Raw genomic sequence first — 21,273 nt, 5'->3', positions numbered from 1 at the left:
GTGGCACTAGTCGTTTTTATGGGGAAAAAGAACATCCCCTATCTGCCTACAATCCACTCTTAAGTACTTGTGCTTGTTGCATAGGAGTAGTGAATGAAAGAGCAGCTTTAAAGCCTCTCTTCACTTTCAACAGAAATTAGAAAAAATAATATATAATTATATACACACAGTATTTATACATTGAATCTGTTTCTAAGTAAATAATAGTTTACTGATTATTTGCAACAAAATTATTTTTTTCTAATCTTTCTTTTTTTATATTCAACTTCAACATATATTGAACCTTAAAGAAAAAGTCTAAAGGTAAGCATAAGTCTGGGATAATATGAATAAGTGGTTTAATTTAGACCCACCAGACTGGGGTCTAAATCCAAGGGTTTTTTACACTGAGAGAAATGTATTTGAGGACTTCCCTGAATAGTTATTGTGGCAGTATTAAAAAGTTAAATGTGAGAAAGGCAGTTGCTAATACTTACTAGAGCAGAGTACAGTTGAGCCAGTCCAATTATCTTTTAACAGGAAGAAATCATTTTCTTTTTCTCCCATCTTATGTAAAGATGCTACAGATTATTGTCCATGTATGAGGCCCTCCAGTTGTCCTGCCTGAGCGATATCTGGGCAGCAATTAATGGGGCAGGTTTGAAGTACCGTCAGAGCAAAGATTGCATGAATGAGCTAGCCCGGTATCAACGGGCTGTTGACTAGCCCGGTATCAACGGGCTGTTGACTAGACCAATATTGGGCTAATCACAGTGAGGGTATGCAGGCCATCTGTAGACTCCCTCTATACCTATACATTCAGGTTTAGAAATTCGGATGAGGGCGTTGCTCGCCCCAATGGCGTTCTTGTGGTTGTTGCGATCCAAATGTTCAGATTTGCCTGATATCACCTACCTCCACAGGGTATCAATGCAAGACTATAGCTCTTTACTTCACTTCTAAATGCCATGTTTGCACTGTTTATTGGAATGCTGTACCTTGACTGTTCTGTTGCATGTATTTTAGGTAAAGCAAAAAAGAAATCATTGCTTGAATTCATTGAAGATCCCTTAAGAAAAGAACCACTGATTGGTATGTTAATTTGTAAATTTGTAATTACACAGAATTATATTTGTATTTCTTTTGTTATTGTTAGTAGTGGATATTTAAAACAACTTTATTGATTATTATCCAGCATAATGTTTTTTCTTAAATTCAATAGTATTGGACCAAAAAGCAAAGATTGGCAGTTAGATTGTGCAACTTGTGTATTTTTTAATGAAAATAGAGCATGTGCACTGGTTATTCTCAGTTGTAACATTTCCATTGTATGATTCACATGGCAGCTTGTGTATATGTGTGTATTTATTATACTATTTACATTTTTTTTCCTTTTAAGGTTTACAGTATGTGGTTGAAGTTAAACTCTTGGGACATAACAAAAGTGTCTATAAGTGCAACTTGTGTAGTGTTAGAGGAGATAACTCTTGCATAAAAGATCATTTGGTTGGTTGGCAACACTTAAAAGCTTTTATGGTAGGTACATTTAATATTTTCATAAAACCTTTGTTCAACCTTTTCTATATCTGGGCTACCTCCAACAATATTTCATAAATAGAAGGTAGATTTGCAAGCCATGTCCATTTTCTGGCATATGCATAGATAGTTAGCTGGGGTGTGGGGTTAATTGGTAATTGGTTTCAACAAACTCTGAAACTAAGATAACTTGAGCATTAAACTAGATAAATAAGGAAGCAACAACTCAGTCCTTGAGATTTTCTTACTGCTGGGTCAGCTGACTACTGAATTTATCTCAATACATAAAGAAGCCTCACCTCAGCAACTGGGGAAATTGCAAGTAACAAAGGCTCTGAAGACCAGCAACACCCTAAGTCTACTAGAAAAGGTGTAACTATTGTTTTATGTGGATCCACCAGGGGTCCAGATGCTAAACAATAGGTAGAATAGGCAACAGCCATTAAGAAGCAATTTTTTGCTTTGCAGTGATTTAAAAAAAAAATTAAAAAAAATGCTGGGTAGGGTGGCAAAACAGTTTAGGGAGGTTTAGTAGAATTACATTTTGAGTGCCATGCTAAACTAGTGCTGTCCAACTTCTGTGGTGCCAAGGGCTGGAATTTCTCTAGTATACATAGTGGAGGGCCGCTAATGGAAGCCACTTTGACCACTCCCCTTTTTAAACCCCACCCACTTCAAAGTACACCCATATTATCACAAGACCTTTTAAGACCATGCCCAATTTAATGGTGGTAGCGCAGCAAAAACCCAAGTAGTTGGTGCTCACTGCGGGGATATCAACCATCATTCATATGTGAAAGAATTGTATTATGTCATATTAAGACATACTCTTAAATCCATGTGCCTCCTCCTTCCCTATGGATAGCACAGCAACCCCAGCATATAATTACACACCTTAGGGACCATTTAATGCCTATTTCCAACTGCTAACAAATTCCCAGAACAATCCCCTGCCAGGTTCACCTCCCACAGGCAGCATAAGGCAGGCAGATGGCACACACGGGCAGCACAGGGCAGGCAGAGTATGGCTGTGTGCCATACTCTGCCTGCCCTTTGCTGCCTGTGTGTGCTACTCTGCCTGCCCTATGCTGCCTGTGTGTGCCATACTCTGCCTGCCCTTAGCTGCCTGTGTATATCATGCTCTGTCTGCCCTATGCTGCCTGTGTGTGCCATACTCTGCCTGCCCTTAGCTGCTTGTGTGTGCCATGCACACAAGCAGCATAGGGCATACAGTACCCACAGTGACACAATGTTGGCACTGCTCTTACAGTCTGTCTGAGGTGTGAACAGGTGAACTATTTGGGTGCTTACTATCTGAGCCTGAGGTGTGAACAATGCAGGGGGGAGAACAATGCAGACACCGCCAGTTGAACAGCACTGTGCTAAACAAATAAAAATTCTTAATCTCTTGATTTCAATTACAGAATAAAGATCATTATTATAAGATAGATGAATTAAGGCATATGAAGCTGTCAAAAGTGGAATTGCAAAAGATACTTAAAGAATATGCCATGAGGATAGAGAAAAAAGAAGGTGTGAAATGTGTTAAAGTAAGTCATCTTTACTCTTTTATAGAGCATTACTCTGCCTAATGTTTTTGAATTAAACATAGCTGCAGTCCTGCTTATGTTCACAACCATTTCATTTAAAGGAGAAGGAAAGTCAAAATCTATTAAGCACACTATTAAATAGTACTACTATTGCTGTGTAAAAACGCTATACTTCTGGCTTGCCTAATAAAAGATTTACAGAGATACACTTACTACTTACTACCTACTAGTTACAGTGAACAGCGCCGCCATCTTTAGTAGGGATGCCCACTTCCTTTCCCTCACTACTCTCTACTGCACATGCTCCAACACCACCCGACTCGCCCCCCCCCCCCCTGCAAGTGAACACACACAGCAAATAAGTGCACAAGCCCCCGACCACAATCCCCATGTTGTGCCCATGCCCCCTAGAGAATTGATCCCAATGGAATACAGGGATCTGTGTTACCTGGGTGCTGGGTCCCATGTGATGAGTCACAGCAGAACAAGGTGACTAAGTTCCACATGGAAGCAGCTCCCGGCACCTCTCTAACACCACCCGACTCCTCCCCCCCCCTGTCAGCCTGCTCAGCCACAAGCAGTGAACACATCAAAGAAGCACCCGACCTCCGCTCTGCCTGCCACACATCAGAGAAGCACCCGACCCCCCCTCCGTCTGCCAGCCAGCCACACAGCAAAGAAGCACCCGTCGCCTGCGCCCCCACCCCGGCTCCGCTCTGCCTGCCTGTCACACAGTAAAGAAGCACAGGACCCCCAGCACTTGCCGACATCCTCCTTCTTATGGCCCCTCTCGCCGCTGCAGCCACTTCTTATATAGGCGTCGCCATGGCAACCAGACGCCATGGGGAGCGCTCCTGCTTCTGCGCATGCGCCGCCTACAGTCCGAGTCGCAAAGTCTTGCAGAAATGATGCATTATGGGAATCTTCTTTACCCAGCTCAGCGTTTTTTCATCCCGTTTGGCTTCTGATCTTCTGAACAGGTGAAATATGGGGAGACTTAAGGGCACTATTGAGACAACTGAAGGTATGCCTGCAGCTTGAGATTAACTCTTTAATAGCCTTTCCTTCTCCTTTAAGTTAATGTGTTTATTGTAGGTAACGAAATAAAATCTAAACACCACACATTTTGCTGGGGCACATTTTATTGAAGGTTTTTGTTTTATTGTGGCATTTTCACTGTAATGGGTCTAAAGGTGGCCACACATGTGGGAACCTTCAGCACTGAAACAGGCAGATAAGGAGGTAGACACAATAGGATTTCTACCTCCTTCTTGCCGATTCAGCGCTGAAGGCAGATTTTGGTCAGGCGCCTTCTATGGCGCCTGATCAAAATCTTTTAACTGGCTCGATCGGCGAGTCGACCAATATCAGCAGGTTCCTGCAATATCGGTCGACTCGCCACACACGCACTGAATATCGTACGAAACGAGGTTTCATACAATATTATCAGTGCGTGTATGGCCAGCTTTACACATAGATGTTTTGCTTTGTGTTCTCCTGCGGTAGATTTTTCATGCATTCCACCACAGTTGAAAGAAGACAAAACAGCAGAACTATTCAGCTGTAGGCCTGCAGGTTGGATATGGGCTTCCAAGGTTTTTGTTGGCCCCCAGTCTGATCAAGGGTTCTTTTTATGACATTATGATTTATTATATATGGCCTTAACATGCAGCATGACAAATAATTTGGGATACACCAAATCGATCATTTGGATTTGGCTGAATACCACTTTTGTTGGTGTGCCACATTTTCCCTTAAAGTGGACCTGTCACCCATACATGAAAAGCTGGATAATACAAGTCCTTTTCAAATTAAACATGAAACCAAAATTCATTTTTATATTAACACATTCAAACCCATTATAAATACATTTAAAAATCCCAGCTGTCAATCATATACTGCCTGCCCGCCTCTATGCCTTAGGCAGAAAGGCAGGGCAGACAATTACTTAAACTTCCCATTCAGCACTCACATTCTCCCTACCTTCTCACCATCTAATTGTGTAGCCAGTGCATGGGCAAGGGCATCAGGTCCCCCATTCTGGCACATACACAAGATTTTGGGGTGATACAAAGCTTGCCTTAATAACGGTGCCCACAAAATGGTGCCTGCCTGCTGGCTGTGATTGTATATTCCCAAGACTGAAGGAAACAAGATTTATATCATTTATATAGTATGTGAAGTTAATTTTGCTTTACAAACACAATCGAAAAGAAATAGGAATTATTTCTTAGGGTGACAGGCCCCCTTTAACAATTATAGTGCTGTTTTGCTTTGATACAACCATCAAAACTAAATTTTCTATTAATTACATATAGTCATATTGGGTAATGCTGCTAGTCAAATACTTTTAAATCAGGTTTTACATTTTATGTATTTTATTTTAATGGTGCTGTTTTCTTTTTTAGGTTGAATATGTCCATGGCAAAGGAAAGAACAATGATATAGGTTAGTTGCAAAGAAAAGTTTTATATAAACTTGATATAGTTAATCTGCTGGGCCAGCACTGCAAAAATAAAGGATCATAATGGATAGTACAGGTATCTAACCCCTTATCCGGAAACCCATTATCCAGAAGGTTCCGAATTACAGAATGGCCATCTCTGACTTATCTGACTACATTTGGAAACACAGACAGCAAATTAAATATCATTCCCATTTTCTGTACACTATATGTGCAAAAATATAATTGTTCACAATTATCTTTTAGTATACACTACTGTTTCTAATTTGCCTTGGAAAGAGGACATAAAGGGACATATTATGTTGTATATATTATATACAACAGTTTGCCAGTACATTATACTCCTCTAAATACAGGTATGGGATCCCTTATCCGGAAACCTATTATCCAGAAAGCTCCGAATTGCGGAAAGCAAGACTCCATTTTAATCAAATAATTCACATTTTTAAAAATGATTTCCTTTTTCTTTGTAATAATAAAACAGTACCTTTTACTTGATCCCAACTAAGATATAATTAATCCTTATTGGAGGGAAAACAATCCTATTGGGTTTAATTACTGTTTAAATAATGTTTTTAGCAGACTTTAGTTAGGAGATCCGCATTATGGAAAGACCCCTTATCTGGAAAACTCCAGGTCCCGAGCATTCTGGATAATGGGTCCAATACCTGTAGTAATAAAGTAATTTCAAAGTATTTTTCTTTTTTGGTAAGATGTTAATGAAAACTTGCCCACAAAAGGTATCTTACTGATCAACCTGTTAGACAATATACTACTAACAAACTGACCAGTGACTCAGTGAATTTTGGACACATACGGGGTGGAAATGTCACTAATCCAGATATGCACAGGCAGAGTGATGTATGTATGTTTATTTATACAGTGCTACTTATGCATGCAGCACTGTACAGCAGAAGATTACTTAATAAACAAACTGGGTAATTACAATAATAAATGCAAAGTACAATAACAGAGCTAAGTGACAAAGACAAGAAGATGGAGATCCCTGCCCTGTAGAGTTTACAATCTGAATGGGTGGGTAACTTACAGACACAAATAGGAGGGTATTTAGAGCTGTAGGTTACAGTGGGTGACACTGCAATATGAGTGCCATTTCCCAGTTCAGATGCTATGCGAGGTGCTAATAGATCGATCTAATTTATGTTGGATGGTGAGAGTGCACTGATCAGATGATCACCCTGTATGTGTCCTCAGGTCACTGAATCTCTGATCATTTGATCTTTCGTTTGGAGTATATTCTTTGCTTCCACTGAGTACAGTTTATTTTCTAAAATTATAAATTTAAGACACAGACAGTAACGAAGTTTGGCTTAAAATCGAGTGAACTGTATGAAAACTTCATATGTGTAGCCAGCATTAATCCTTTTGCAAACAAGTTGTTTTAATAATGAATGCAACAAGTAACAGCAAATGGTTGGGCAGGTTTGTACTGCCTGTGGGGTCAGGGTCTTAAGTTACTTTGATTCTTGCTATAAAGGGTGATACTTTTCCTAGGGGAGTTTCGACAACAGCATTTTTTCTGCTCAAAAATGCCCAGAAGTACCCATCGCCCAGCATTACTTATCACGCGGTACTCAGACATAGCTTAAAGCAGTGCTGCCCAACTTCTGTGGTACCGAGGGCCGGAATTTTTCTGGCTTACATGATGGAGGGCTGATAATGGAAGCCTGTTTTAACCATTCCCCCTTTTTAAACCACACCCACTTGAAACCACCACCCCCCTACTCTACCTGCCCTATGCTGCCTGTGTGTGCCATACTCTGGCTGCCCTTTGGTGCCTGTGTATATGGCACACACAGGCTGCATATGGCAGGCAGAGTATGGCACACACAGGCAGGGTAGGGCTTTGAGTATGGCAGACACAGGGCCAAATTTCTAATTTTGAAATTTCACAAGGGGCTAGTCATATTCTTCATTTCCCAGGGTGCGACAGCCATGTGACTTGTGCTTTGATAGACTGCAGTCAGGGCCTCCATCAGGGGGGCACAGGGGGGACAATTGTCCGGGCCCGGGCGTTTTTAACTTTAAAGGGGGCCCCGACCGTGCTAGAGTTTCCTTTGCTCAGGTCCCCTTTAATCAAGTCTGGGCCCTGTCATTAGTTGTGTCCTCCGCTATGTGCCGCGGTCCCCACTACATCTGCTCTTTTAAAAGGTTGCGCCCGTGCGTACTCACGTCACACGCACGGGATGCAACCTTATAAAAGTGCAGAAGTGGCGGGGAGCCGCGGCACATAGCGGAGGACACCACCGGAGCCGGAGGAAGCAGCAGGAGGAGGGAAGGGGGGAGCTGGAGGATGCTTGGGGGCCCTGGAGGAAGCTGGGGGAACCAGGAGGATGCTTGGGGGGGCCCTGGGGGAAGCAGGAGGATGCTGGGGGGGCCCTGGGGGAAGCAGGAGGATGCTGGGGGGGGCCCTGGAGGAAACAGCAGGATACTGGGGGGGGGGGCTGGAGGAAACAGCAGGATACTGGGGGTGTGCCTGGGAGGAGCTTGAGGATTCTTGGGGGGTGCCCTGGGGGAACCAGGAGGATGCTTGGGGGGTGCCCTGGGGGAACCAGGAGGATGCTTGGGGGTGCCCTGGGGGAACCAGGAGGATGCTTGGGGGGGGTGCCCTGGGGGAAGCAGGAGGATGCTTGGGGGGTGCCCTGGGGGAAGCAGGAGGATGCTTGGGGGGGTGCCCTGGGGGAAGCAGGAGGATGCTTGGGGGGGTGCCCTGGGGGAAGCAGGAGGATGCTTGGGGGGGTGCCCTGGGGGAAGCAGGAGGATGCTTGGGGGGGTGCCCTGGGGGAAGCAGGAGGATGCTTGGGGGGGTGCCCTGGGGGAAGCAGGAGGATGCTTGGGGGGGTGCCCTGGGGGAAGCAGGAGGATGCTTGGGGGGGGTGCCCTGGGGGAAGCAGGAGGATGCTTGTGGGGGTGCCCTGGGGGAAGCAGGAGGATGCTTGGGGGGGTGCCCTGGGGGAAGCAGGAGGATGCTTGGGGGGGTGTGGGTGGAGGATGCTTGGGTGGACGGGGGGCCCAGAAAATTTTGTTGTGAGGGGCCCTGTGATTTCTGATGGCAGCCCTGACTGCAGTCACGCTTTACTGCTGAGCTGCAAGTTGGAATGATATCACCCACCTCCCTTATTCTGTGAGGCTACAGGTTTAATATTATTGTTACTTTATATAACTTATATTTCTATTCAGCCCCTCTATTATTCATATATCCTTCACTCATTCAAACCACTCCCTGGTGTTTCTAAGGTAACGTGGACCCTAGGAACCAGATAACTGCTAAAGCTCCAAACTGGAGAGCTACTGAACAATAATGTAAACAATTAAAAAAAAAAACTACAAATAATAAAAAATGAAGACCAATAGCAAATTCTCAGAATATTACTCTCTATATCATACTAAAAGTTAACTCAGAGGTGAACAACCCTTTTAAGCGCAGGGCTAGACAAAATAATGTTTTGGTGCTCCAGAAGGCAGCATCTGAGTTTTTCTTAAAGATTGTCAGTGATTGTTCCCTATGGAGGAATTCAGGGATAGAGTTCCAGAGATAAGGTGCAGCAAGGTTTAAGACGAGAGATAGCAATCAAACTACATTTGGCATTTCTCAGGTTTTCCATTCACCTTTGCCAAGTGTGAGCACTTCATAATTTGATTATAACTTTTGTGAAATTTATTTTTATTCCAATTAAGCAACAGGTATAATGTTTGTATACTTAAAAAAAAAATGGAGTGGGCATAAATAGTAAAAGTAAAACCTGAAATACAACAGCTTCTCAACAGCAGCTCAGAGCACACTGACCTGTGATAACTGTAAAGACCTACATCGTTACTACAATAGAGATGCTGAAACTTAAGTATATAAAATATGGCATCTCTAGCCATAGTCATTTTTAGGGTTAAGTTCTCCTTTAAGGGGATAATCCATAAAAGAGGGGAGAAGGAAAGATGATGAGATACCAGGGATTGGTATGCTGTATGCACTAAATCCAGCATTTGTTTAGACTATTTACATGAAAGTTATCTTTATTGCTGTCCTTTTGTTGCAGAAAACTATAATTCTCTTCAATATAAAAAAATAAATATGCATCACATTATGCAAAATATTTTGTAAAATTGGTTTTCTGTTGCGCAAGATTTACACCTCGTCCATTTACTGATATAAGCTACAGGATTCTGGATTTATCTTCCAGTGCCACCAAGAAAAAAAATTAGTTCTAGAAAAATAAATCACCATCTTTAGTATCTTATGGTGTTATGGAGATTAAATGTATTAAATCTGTGATCATATATCTTTTTTGTATATTTTGCATTTTCTAGATGTTTGGAAATCCAAAATATATCATGATTATATGTAAGTATGTTCATTAATATCATGCTTGAGCATTTTGCACTTTTGTGCTTCAAGTCATTCTCTTGTTGCAACCATGGCATGTTTCTATAAAACTGATAACATTTTGATTTTCACATCTTGATCCTTCCTTTACTATGCTTTACAGTTGGAATGAGGTGTTGGTGTGTTGTGCTTTTTTTTTCCCTCTGAACAAATTTTTGCATGTTTATGCTACTGTTATCTTTTATCTTGGTGATCCTTTACAAATATGATACATAAAGCAATTGTTAGACACCAGTGTTTTTCAGTTGTAAAAATTCTTTAGCCGCCAGCTGGGTTCTGGCAGACCCCCCTTTTTTCCCAGTCAATCCACAAACTATAGGTATGGGTTTTGTTATCTGGAAACCCGTTATCCAGAAAGTTCAGAATTACAGAAAGGCCATCTCCCATAGACTCCATTATAAGCAAATAATTCAAATTTTTGAAAATGATTTCCTTTTTCTCTGTAATAATAAAACAGGAGCTTGTACTAGATCCCATCTAAGATATAATTAATCCATATTGGAGGCAAAACAAGCCTATTGGGTTTATTCATTATTTAAATGATTTTTTTAGCAGAGTTAAGGTATGAAGATCCAAATTACAGAAAGATCCCTTATCCGGAAATCCCCAGGTCCTGAGCATTCTGGATAATAGGTCCCATATCGGTAGTACAGACTTTGGCCTGCTGTTATAGGGACTATTCTTATATATTGTACCCGTAGCACTCAACTTGACCCACACACATCAGTGTACATGGTCTGAATTGTACTGTGCAGTAAATATACACTTTAGCGCCATAAAGTAGATGTTAGCAATGTTAGTATCTTGTGCCCAACCCCAAATGGTCACAATATCTTGCAATGGTATCGGCAAAGTGGTTAATCTCACTACAAATTTGACAACTTCAAAACAGAAAATACTACATAGGATAAATACTGTGAGGATCTGTACTTCAGTGCTCTGTTATGTTCTAATAGAATTTCCACCACATAAATGCTCCAAACATTACCAAACTACACATTAAGCAAAATCCTTATTTCTGGTTCTTACTTACTGGACGTTTTCACCTGCAAAATACTGTATTCAGTGTTATGGTGCCCTTTTGAAGGGACAGACCTGTAGCTCCATATTTCTTCCTTAGTCCACTGGATCAGTTTGGAACAAGATTTCAGCCATAGACTTGGTTAGGATCAGAACCAATTTTATTATAAAATATGCATACCTCCTTACATTTAAAAAGGGGTACTACATTGACACATTTAGTGCATATTATTTTTCACGGATTAGCACCCTGCATTAAACATATTAGGGTTGAGTCACTAAAGTGCGTTAACTTTTATTGCATGATTTTTTGCGTTAAAATAGACGCGACAATTAGCGTGCGATTCACTACAGTATTATAGCATGCGTTAATTTGCACGCAACCGCATGCGTTAATTGGCGTGCAGAAAAGAATACTAACGCATGATTCACAAACACTTAGACGCGCTAAATATCACATTAGACTATGCGAAAATCAACACCTACTTGAGGCAAGTACAGTTAATGAGCTTTTGGCAATAAATTACGGACTTTGCAGTGTTATTTATTCAAGTCTGTGTTGGCCCTAGAGTGATGTAGCCTCCAGTTTGCCGCATATAAATAGTAGCCGCATATAAATAGTAGCATATAAATATTTATATGCGGCTACTATTTATATGCGACTACTATTTATATGCGGCTACTATTTATAGTGAATCGAGCGTTAAGTGGCGAAAATTTAGATGCAATAAAATTTTTACCGCACGCTATAAATAGCGCACGTTTTAACGCACTTTAGTGAATCAGCCCTATTGTGTATTTTCTTCTGTCAACATATAGGTGAGACTGAAGGTTTAGTGAATATGCAAACTTATGCCAACAGTGAATTAAATACACCTGCACAGGGTTGTCTTAAAATATAGGTGTTAGATGTTGTGATCTGGTCAAATTGTCTTGCCCAGCTCACATTTTACTACACATCACATATTTTTGGTATGATAAAAATATATTTTTTATCTCCTACAGCCCAGATTACCAACAAAAAAAGGTACGTGCTATTTATATTGTTAATATTTAGGCTTCACTAAGGGGAAACTATAAAATTCATCTTTTTTTGTTTTTGAATTTGTTGATGAAAAATATTGCTTAAAATTTTTTGAATGTTTTGTATTTAAATTTTGTCACAATTATACAGCTGAAGAATTTTCAACAACTGCTTAGTTTTAGTGGCTTGGGAGGGTTGGCAGTACACGTTCTTTGCATTCCAGCTACCCCTTTTTTTTTTTTTTTACTACATTATTGAGTATTCAGTGTTTTCACTAGGGAGGAGCTCTCTACACTTTCACAACTGCGGGTCTAGCACCCTTGCCCCCACTCAGAAATTGCACACGATATTAGAAAGGGGTGTGGGTGTTGAGGGTCTGCCTACATGAAATCTGGCGCTGTCCACAGGTAACAATGTCTCATTGGAAAGTCCCAAACTGACAAATGACCCAAGAGGATGACATTGAGGCCTACCTTACAACATTTGAGCGTGTAATGCATGCTTGTAAATGGCCAAAAGAACAGTGGTTAATAAGGCTTGCTCCATACCTCACAGGTAAAGCCCAAATAGCCTACAGTAATATGGAGATCCATGAATCTGTGTAATATGATCTGGTAAAGGAGGCAATCCTTAAACGTTATAATATCAGTGGGGAGACTTAAAGACTGATTCTGTCAATTAAAATACTCTGCTGCTGATAGTCCAAGGGAAGTCTTCACTCACCTCACAGACCTGTATAAAAAATTGATGAAGCCAAACCTGAAGACCCACTAGCAAATTACAGAGACAGTTGTAACAGAACAATTTATAAAGATTCTGCCAGAGGATGCAGAAACACAGACAAAATACAGCTGAGAAAGCTATTTCATTGGCTGAAGAGTATTTGCTAGTCAAGAAAGATGCTGGTAGACACACAAGGAGGTTTCAGCAAAAGTGCAAAGTGAAATGGCAATACAGGAAACCAAGTCTCCAGCAAAATCAGATTCAAATGGAACTGTGAGCTATGTGCCCGCTTTTATGGCATTCAAAGCAAAGTTCTGTCCTAAGAAAAGTAGAAATGCTTCAAGACAAGAATATTTCTGTGGTTACAGTGACTGTACCATGTTGTTACTACTGAATGGAGACACTGTAAATGCCTTGTTGGATACTGGCAGTAAACTAAGATTGATAAAGGCTGATTTGGTTACTTAAAAGGAATGGTTTCCACAAATCACTGGTTTGCATGGGGACACAAAAACCTAAACAAGTCACACATTGATTTACATGTTCAGGAAAAGAACTCCACAGTAGAAGCTGCTGTTGTTCCTAATCTACAAGTTCCAGTAATACTTATTGATAAGTGAAGGACAACTGTGTGCCGTGACAAATAGATCACAAGCAAAAAAGGAAGATACCAAAGAACAGGCTACCTTAAAAGAACAGTAACACCAAAAAATGTTTTAAAGTACATAAACTATAATGTACTGCTGCCCTGCACTAGTAAATGTTCTGTGTTTGCTTCAGAAAAGCTACTATAGTTTATATAAATAAGCTACTGTGCAGCCATTCAAGCTAGAAAAGATGAGAACAGGCACAGGTTACATGGTAGATCACAGATAACCTCTATAGAATACAATGGGAATCTATGCAGCTTATCTGTTATCTGCTATGCAACCTGTGCCTTTCTCCATGTTTAAATTTGAATGGCTGCCCCCATGGTTACACAGCAGCTTGATTATATATACTATTGCAGGGTTTTTAAAGCAAACACACATCTTTTACCGGTTTAGGGCAATAGTGCATAATATATTAGTTTCTTTTCATGAGGATATTGTGGTGTTACCCTCACCAAAAAGATCGACTCTGCCAACACAGCAGGTGAATGTCCACAGGAAGGGACTATGGGGCTCTAATATTGCTTTAGAGCAAAAGCAAGATGTTGGTTTAATGTCATTAAATCAGAATGGTTTAAATCACTGTAAGACAAATGGAAAGGGACTTGTGCCACCTTATTATATACTTCAGGATGAAATACTTTATAGAATATGTGTCCATCTCAAGACAGGAGAACACATGGAACATTTGGTGGTACCTGAAAAGTTTAGAGAACAAATAGTGAACTTGGCTCATAATGTTTCTGTAGCTGGTCATTTAGGATACAAAAAACCTTAGCTAGAATCCTTTACTGGTTCTATTGACAGGGGTGTATGACCATGTTATGGCTCATTGTAGTTTTTGAGAAGTATGGGAAGGTAAACCTGGTCATCAGAAAAATGTTGTTGATTATATGTTATAAATGAGGGAAAGGTTGCAAAAGTTGATTAAAGTAGCACATGACAATGTTGGAATAAGACCATTAGCATTGGAGATAATAAAGTCTTAATTCTGCTTCCTAGCAGTGAAAATAAGCTATTGGCTAAATGTTAAGATCCATATAAAGACCTTCGTCAAACTGGTCCTGTTGGCTTAGAAATTGAAACTACAGGTAAAAAAAATCAACCACTAAAGGTACATAGGGTTGAAAAAAGACCAAAGTCCATCACGTTCAACCCATCAAGTTGCTTTAGTAGCCACAGAATGATACTGCCTAGAGTTAGGCAGGAACTTGTTATCTACAAAAATCCTCTGATTCTTTTCAATTAAGGATATCCCCAACACACTACCATTTAGTGTATAACTTGCGTTAATATTGTTTCTACCAAAGTGCAGAACTTTGGTAGCATCCTGCATTTAGTACCGTCCGCAAAAACAGAAACAGTACTTTGTATGCCCACCTCCAGGTCATTAATAAACAAGTTTAAAAAGCAAAGGACCGAGGACTGACCCCTCTGCGGTACTCCACTAACAACACTGGCCCAATTAGAAAATGTTCCATTTATCACCTCTCTTGGAAATCTATCCTTCAGCCATTTTTCTATTCAATAACAAAAAATATATTTTAGGCCCATATTCCTCAATTTTATCATTATCTTTCATTGAAATACTGTATCAAATGCTTTAGCAAAGTCTAAGTAGTTGACTTCCACTGCCATTCCAGCATCAAGGTTCCTGCTCACCTCCTCATAAAAGGCAACTAAATTAGTCTGGCAAGATCTGTTATGCATAAAACCATGCTGTCACAAACTTAAAGTATTGTGTTTTGCAATGTATTCAAGTATTCTATCCCTTATTAGCCCTTCCAAAAGCTTTCCTAATACTGATGTCAGACTAACAGGCCTATAGTTTTTCAGGCTGAGAACGTGATTCCTTTTTAAATAATGGCACCACATTAGCAATTCACCAGTCTTTGGCACCATGCCAGACCTCAATGAATTCTGACCTGGACCTTTGCTTACCTTTGCATGTTGAAGTCTCTTCAGTGACCCATGCATAAGTAGTTATATTACTAGAATTGGATATATTAAAAGGGAAGACTTGATAAGCTGACTTATCAGTTGTGTAGACAGATGAAAAATAAGAGTTCAAAATTTTTTCTTTTTCCCCTGTTCCCATCAACCATCTGATGATGATAAGGATCCCATCACTTCTTGCTTCATTTTTTTTTTACTATTTACATATTTAAAAAATAATTTTGGATTCCTTTTACTCCTAGCTGCAATACCCTTTACATCTCTATTTTACCTTGCCTGATTTTTTGCATTTTTAATTTGCTTCCTTGTTAACGATGAAAGTTTCTGCTTTCCTAGTTAACGTGAATGTTTAGAGCATATTTTTGGCACTAACACTTTTATTCAACCATTAAGGTTTTGCTTTGCGATGCCTTTTCTTGAATATACTGTTGTGTATACTTACTAAGCAATGTTTTAAAGATGTTCCATTTTTCTTTTGTGTTAAACTCTGTGAAAAGCCTTTTTTTTAGTTGATACATTGCAGAGATGCCCTTATACTGGCAAAGACTGCATGTCTAAAATTTTGTATTTTAGTTACTTGCTTTATAGAGCTGTCTCTGCAGCATTATTTTAAAGAGACGATGTTATGATCACTGTTCCTAAATGCTCACCCACACAAGGGAATCCTTCCTAGTAGGTGCCTGGAAAAAAGTTAGCAATTGGCATATTTACAAACCTACTAGCTTTTTCTGACTTCCCCTCCCATTACTCCAGTCAATGTCTGGATAATTAAAGTCCCCCATAATAACAACTTGACATAGTTGTGAAGCCTCCCCCATTTGCAATAGTAGCTGGGCCTCATCCCCCTCACTTATAAGGGGGGTTTATAGCATACACAAGTGTACCTTGTAAACTTACTAAGGCGCTGCTTTGAACCTAACTTTGAAACAGAGAGAAATATTAGTACACTGTGTTCCAAATTATTATGCAAATTACATTTTTCTTACCAAAATAATTGATGTAATTAACAATCAGCATAATTCTCATGTTATCAACTATTAAGAGTACAATTCAAATTTTATTGATAAAACCTCCTAATGATAACAGTAATTTTTTTAAGAATAAAAAACTTATAATTCATTGTTCCAAATTATTATGCAAATTCTATTTAAAGGAACAGTAACACCAAAAAATGAAAGTGTATAAAAGTAATTACAATATTATGTACTGTGGCCCTGTATTGCTACAACTGGTGTGTTTGCCTCAGAAAGACTACTATAGTTTATATAAGTTAGCTGCTGTGTAGCCATGGGGGCAGCCATTCCAAGGAGAAAAGGCACAGGTTACTTAGCAGATAACAGATAAACCCCCATTATATGGGGCTTATCTACTAGTTATCTGCTATGTAACCTGTGCCTTTTCTCCTTTTTTCCAGCTTGAATGGCTGCCCCCATGGCTACACAGCAGCTTATTTATATTGTAGCTTTTCTGTAGCAAAAACACCATTTTTTTGCAGAGCAACAGCACATTATATTTTAATTACTTTAAAACACTTTAATTTTTTGATGTTACTGTTCCTTTAAGTGTCACAAAGATTAGATTTTTTGGTTTTCAATTAAAATCATGGATGGCATTGTGTCTCAATGCCTTGGACGAGGTATGAAAACAGATATTTAATGAAAACTTAAGAGAGCAGCTGCTAAAATGCCATTACATAACAGCAGATATTTGAAGCTGCTGGTGCCTCTGGAGAGGACATCAAGGTGTAGAGTCCAGCAGAGTCTTGCAACTGTGCATAAACCTTCTATTCAGTCACCACTAACCAATGCTCACAAGCATTGGGCAGAGAAATACATGAAGACTAATTTTCAAACAGTCCTGTTCACTGAGTGCCATGCATCCCTGGATGGTCCATATGGATGGAGTAGTTGATGGTTGGTGGAAGGCCGTCAAGGCTGCAACGTCAGCAAGGAAGTGGTGGAGTCATGTTTTGGGCTGGAATCATGGGAAGAGAGCTGGTCGGCCGCTTTAGGGTCCCCGAAGGTGTAAAGATGACCTCTGCAAAGTATGTTAAGTTTCTGACTGACCACTTTCTTCCCTGGTAAAGAAGGAAGAACTATGCTTTCCGTAATAAAATCATCTTCATGCATGACAATGCACCATCTCATGCTGCAAAGAATACCTCTGCATCAATGGGTGCTATGGGGATAAAAGGAGAGAAAGTCCTGGAGTGGCCTCCATCCTCCCCTCACCTCAATCCTATTGAGAACCTTTGGAGCATCCTCAAGCAAAAGATCTATAAGGGAGGGAGGCAGTTTACATCCAAACAGCAGCTCTGGGAGGCTATTCTGACATCTTGCAAACAAATTCAAGCAGAAACTGTCCAAAAAATCACAAGTTCAATGGATGCAAGACTTGTGAAGCTGCTATCAAATAAGGGGTCCTATGTTAAAATGTAACGTGACCTGTAAAAATGTTTAAAAAGTTAAAATGTTGTTAAAAGGTTGATTGAAATAGCTTTTGATTTCAGTAAATATGCTGCAAACACAACAAATGACAATTTTCAACCTATAAAGTGTTTTGAAACTTACTGTGCATAATAATTTGGAAAGTAGGATGTAAAAGTTAACTCTGAGTTAACTAAAGAACAGCAAACAGGACTTAATAGAATTGATTGTCATATGCTCATGTGTTTGTAAGTAAACCTTGGCGTTCACCAGTAGTCATGGTTGGTAAAAATAGACAGAACAATGAGATTATGCATTGACTCAGGAAAATGAATGCAATCTTTCGTTTTGATAGGTACCCAATGCCACCCATAGATGATTTCATTGATTAATTGGGCGGACCAGTGTTCATATTTACGTTAGATCTACCAACGGGGTATTGGCAAATCTGGTTTCATAATGCCTAGTGTTTGTATCAGTTTTAAACAATGTCATTTGGACTACATGGTGCTCTAGCCACTTTCCCGAGGGCCCTGGACATACGCATAAGAGACCATGTAGACCATGTAGTGCTGCTTATTTGGATGACAATATGATCTACAGTAGGGGTGTCAAACTCAATCACATAAGGGGGCCGAAATCTAAAACACAGGCTAAGTCGAGGGCCAATTTTTTTCTTAATATACTTAGTAAGATACTAAGGGGTATATTTATCACAATGTGTAAAAAGTGGAGTAAGACATTACCGGTGATGTTGCTCATAGCAGCCAATAGATGCTTTGCTACTGTTGAAATCTGATTACTAATTGGATGCCTTGGGCAACATTACTGGTAATGCTTCACTCCACTTTTTACACAGCATGATAAATATACCCCTTAGTCTTAGTTACTATGTGAGGAAAATGGAAATTGATCAGGCTGGATGGTCAGACACACTCACCAAGGGCCACATAAAACAGCCAGGTGGGCCGAATTTGGCCCCTGGACCTTGTGTTGACATATATGATCTACAGTATATCATTGGTAGATAATTTAAACCACCCCAAAATTCAGCAGGCAGGTTTCATCATTAATCCAAAAAAATGGTCAGTGGGTTTCCAGGAAACCAAATATAAAAAAAACAAATAAAAAAACCAGAAGTCTCAAAAGTCCAAGCTATTCAGGCTGCCAAAATTCCAGCTACAAAGAAATAAGTCAGATAATTTCTTGGGCTTACAGGATACTGTTGGTGCTTTATACCTGAATTCCCTACTATAGTTGCCCCATTGACTTAACTAAAAAGAACAAGCCAGAGAAAGTTATATGGTCAGTAGAATGTGAACAAGGTTTTCAGAAAATAAAAAATTGTCTGTGTAAGGAAATAGATATGGTGCTGAAGTAATGATGTTTGTAGAAGGACAAGGTTCCTTTTAAGGATGGAGGAATGTGAAGATGTAAATTATAAAACTTTTATCTGTCTAATGTGTGCTAAAATCTGCTACGTTGGTTCTAATGCAAGTGTTTACATGAACTGACAGACCTGTTCTGGATGAATGGTAAATTTCTTATCTTCAATTTTCCCTTCTCTCCATTAGGCTGTCACCTAATGCACTTTTCTTTCTTTAGTCTAAATCTGTCATCACCTGTGAACCATGCAACTAGCTATTTTGTGTTAGAAACCTGACATTTATTTTTGTGTTGAATTTAAATGTATAAGATAAATAGTAAACAATTTGCATGTATTGGAAATGTAATGAATTTATATTAGATGTATTGCTGTCAAGGCATTTACAATACTTAATTGCAAGTTCAGCTTTAAATTTAAAAATATTACCATATCTATTATTCAGCTGGGTATATGGTGGCTTACACCTCTAAGAGGCAGACCAGCAGCATTTCCTGGAATTTAAAGGGAATACTGCAGTGCATTGTGGGAGCTCTGACTCCTATAATAGGCTTGGAGGGCTCTGCAAGTAGAGAATGTAAAGCATTAGTGGGAAGTGCTGGTTCTCAAAAGAGCTGCTGTATGTTGTAAATAGCAGGATTTTGGTTTTTTTGTAACAAAGTCTGCTTTCCAAGTCTCTGATGTGTGTATAAAGGTGGCCATACACGGGCTGACTGTAGCTGCCAATATCAGTCCTTTACACCGATTCGGCAGCAACGACTGGCCTGCCCGACCAACATCTGGCCTGAAATCGGACAGATATCGATCGGGCAGGGTTAAAGATTTAGTTGGATTGGGGATCCGCATCGGCTTGTTGATGCGGTCCCTGAACCGACTGCGCCCATTGCCGTCACTAAGGGGTATATTTTTCATGCTGTGTAAAAAGTGGAGTAAAACATTACCAGTGATGTTGTTCATAGCAGCCAATCAGATGCTTTGCTTTGGTTTTCTAGCTGTTGAAATCTAATTGCTGATTGCTCACACTAGGCAACATTACTAGTAATGCTTATTATTATTAACATTTATGTATAAATAATGCTTCACTCCACTTTTTACACAGCGTGATAAATATACAGTAGATATAAAAAGTCTACAATAAAATGGTAAAATGTCAGGTTCCTGTGCTGTACAAAAATGAGACAAAGATAAATCATTTCAGAACCTTTTCCACCTTTTAATGTGATGTATAAACTGTATTGAATTGAACTCAATTGAAAAACGAACTGAAATCTTTTAGGTGGAGGGAAGAAAACCAAAAAAACTAAAATAATGTGGTTGCATAAGTGTGTTCACCCTCTTCTAACTGGGGATGTAGCTGTGTTCAGAATTAAGCAATCGCATTTAAAATCATGGTACATACACCTGCCATCATTTAAAGTGCCTCTGATTAACCCCAGATAAAGTTGAGCTGCTCTAGTTGGTTTGACATTTTTTCTAGTCGCATTCCACAGCAAAAGCCATGGTCCACAGAGAGCTTTCAAAGCATCAGGGGGATCTCATTGTTAAAAGATATCAGTCAGGAGAAGGGTACAAAAGAATTTCCAAGGCATTAGATATACCATGGAACACAGTGAAGACAGTCATCATCAAGTGGAGAAAATATGGCACAACAGTGACATTACCAAGAACTGGACGTCCCTCCAAAATTGATGAATAGACTGGTCAGGGGGGCTACCAAGAGGCCTACAGCAACATTAAAGGAGCTGCAGGAATATCTGGAAAGTACTGGCTGTGTGGTACATGTGACAACAATCTCCCGTATTCTTCATATGTCTGGGCTATGGGGTAGAGTGGCAAGACGAAAGCCTTTTCTTACGAAGAAAAACATCCAAGCCAGGCTACATTTTGCAAAAACACATCGGAAGTCTCCCAAAAGCATGTGGGAAAAGGTGTTATGGTCTGATGAAACCAAGGTTGAACTTTTTGGCCATAATTCCAAAAAATACAAACCGGATTCCAAAAAAGTTGGGACACTAAACAAATTGTGAATAAAAACTGAATGCAATGATGTGGAGGTGCCAACTTCTAATATTTTATTCAGAATAGAACATAAATCATGGAACAAAAGTTTAAACTGAGAAAATGTACCATTTTAAGGGAAAAATATGTTGATTCAGAAT

At 39.7% G+C, this 21,273-nt stretch overlaps 1 protein-coding gene across 6 annotated transcripts in view; it reads left to right on the top strand.

The window, feature by feature from the left end:
• The window catches only part of LOC733507 (uncharacterized), a 57,124-nt gene that overhangs the window by 10,912 nt on the left and 24,939 nt on the right, over positions 1-21,273 (top strand). For 5 of the 6 annotated variants that reach the window (XM_012964821.3, XM_012964818.3, XM_012964823.3 and 2 more), the window contains 7 exons: positions 291-303; positions 1,006-1,071; positions 1,379-1,515; positions 2,940-3,065; positions 5,474-5,513; positions 9,856-9,889; positions 11,957-11,978. In XM_012964821.3, the coding sequence (XP_012820275.1) occupies positions 291-303; positions 1,006-1,071; positions 1,379-1,515; positions 2,940-3,065; positions 5,474-5,513; positions 9,856-9,889; positions 11,957-11,978 (438 nt within the window). 6 annotated transcript variants of the gene reach the window in all.

Source organism: Xenopus tropicalis, chromosome 6 (assembly GCF_000004195.4).
Source record: "Xenopus tropicalis strain Nigerian chromosome 6, UCB_Xtro_10.0, whole genome shotgun sequence".
NCBI lineage: Eukaryota > Metazoa > Chordata > Amphibia > Anura > Pipidae > Xenopus > Xenopus tropicalis.
Note: the sequence above shows the minus strand (reverse complement) of the source record. Positions and strands in the feature narration are given on the sequence as shown.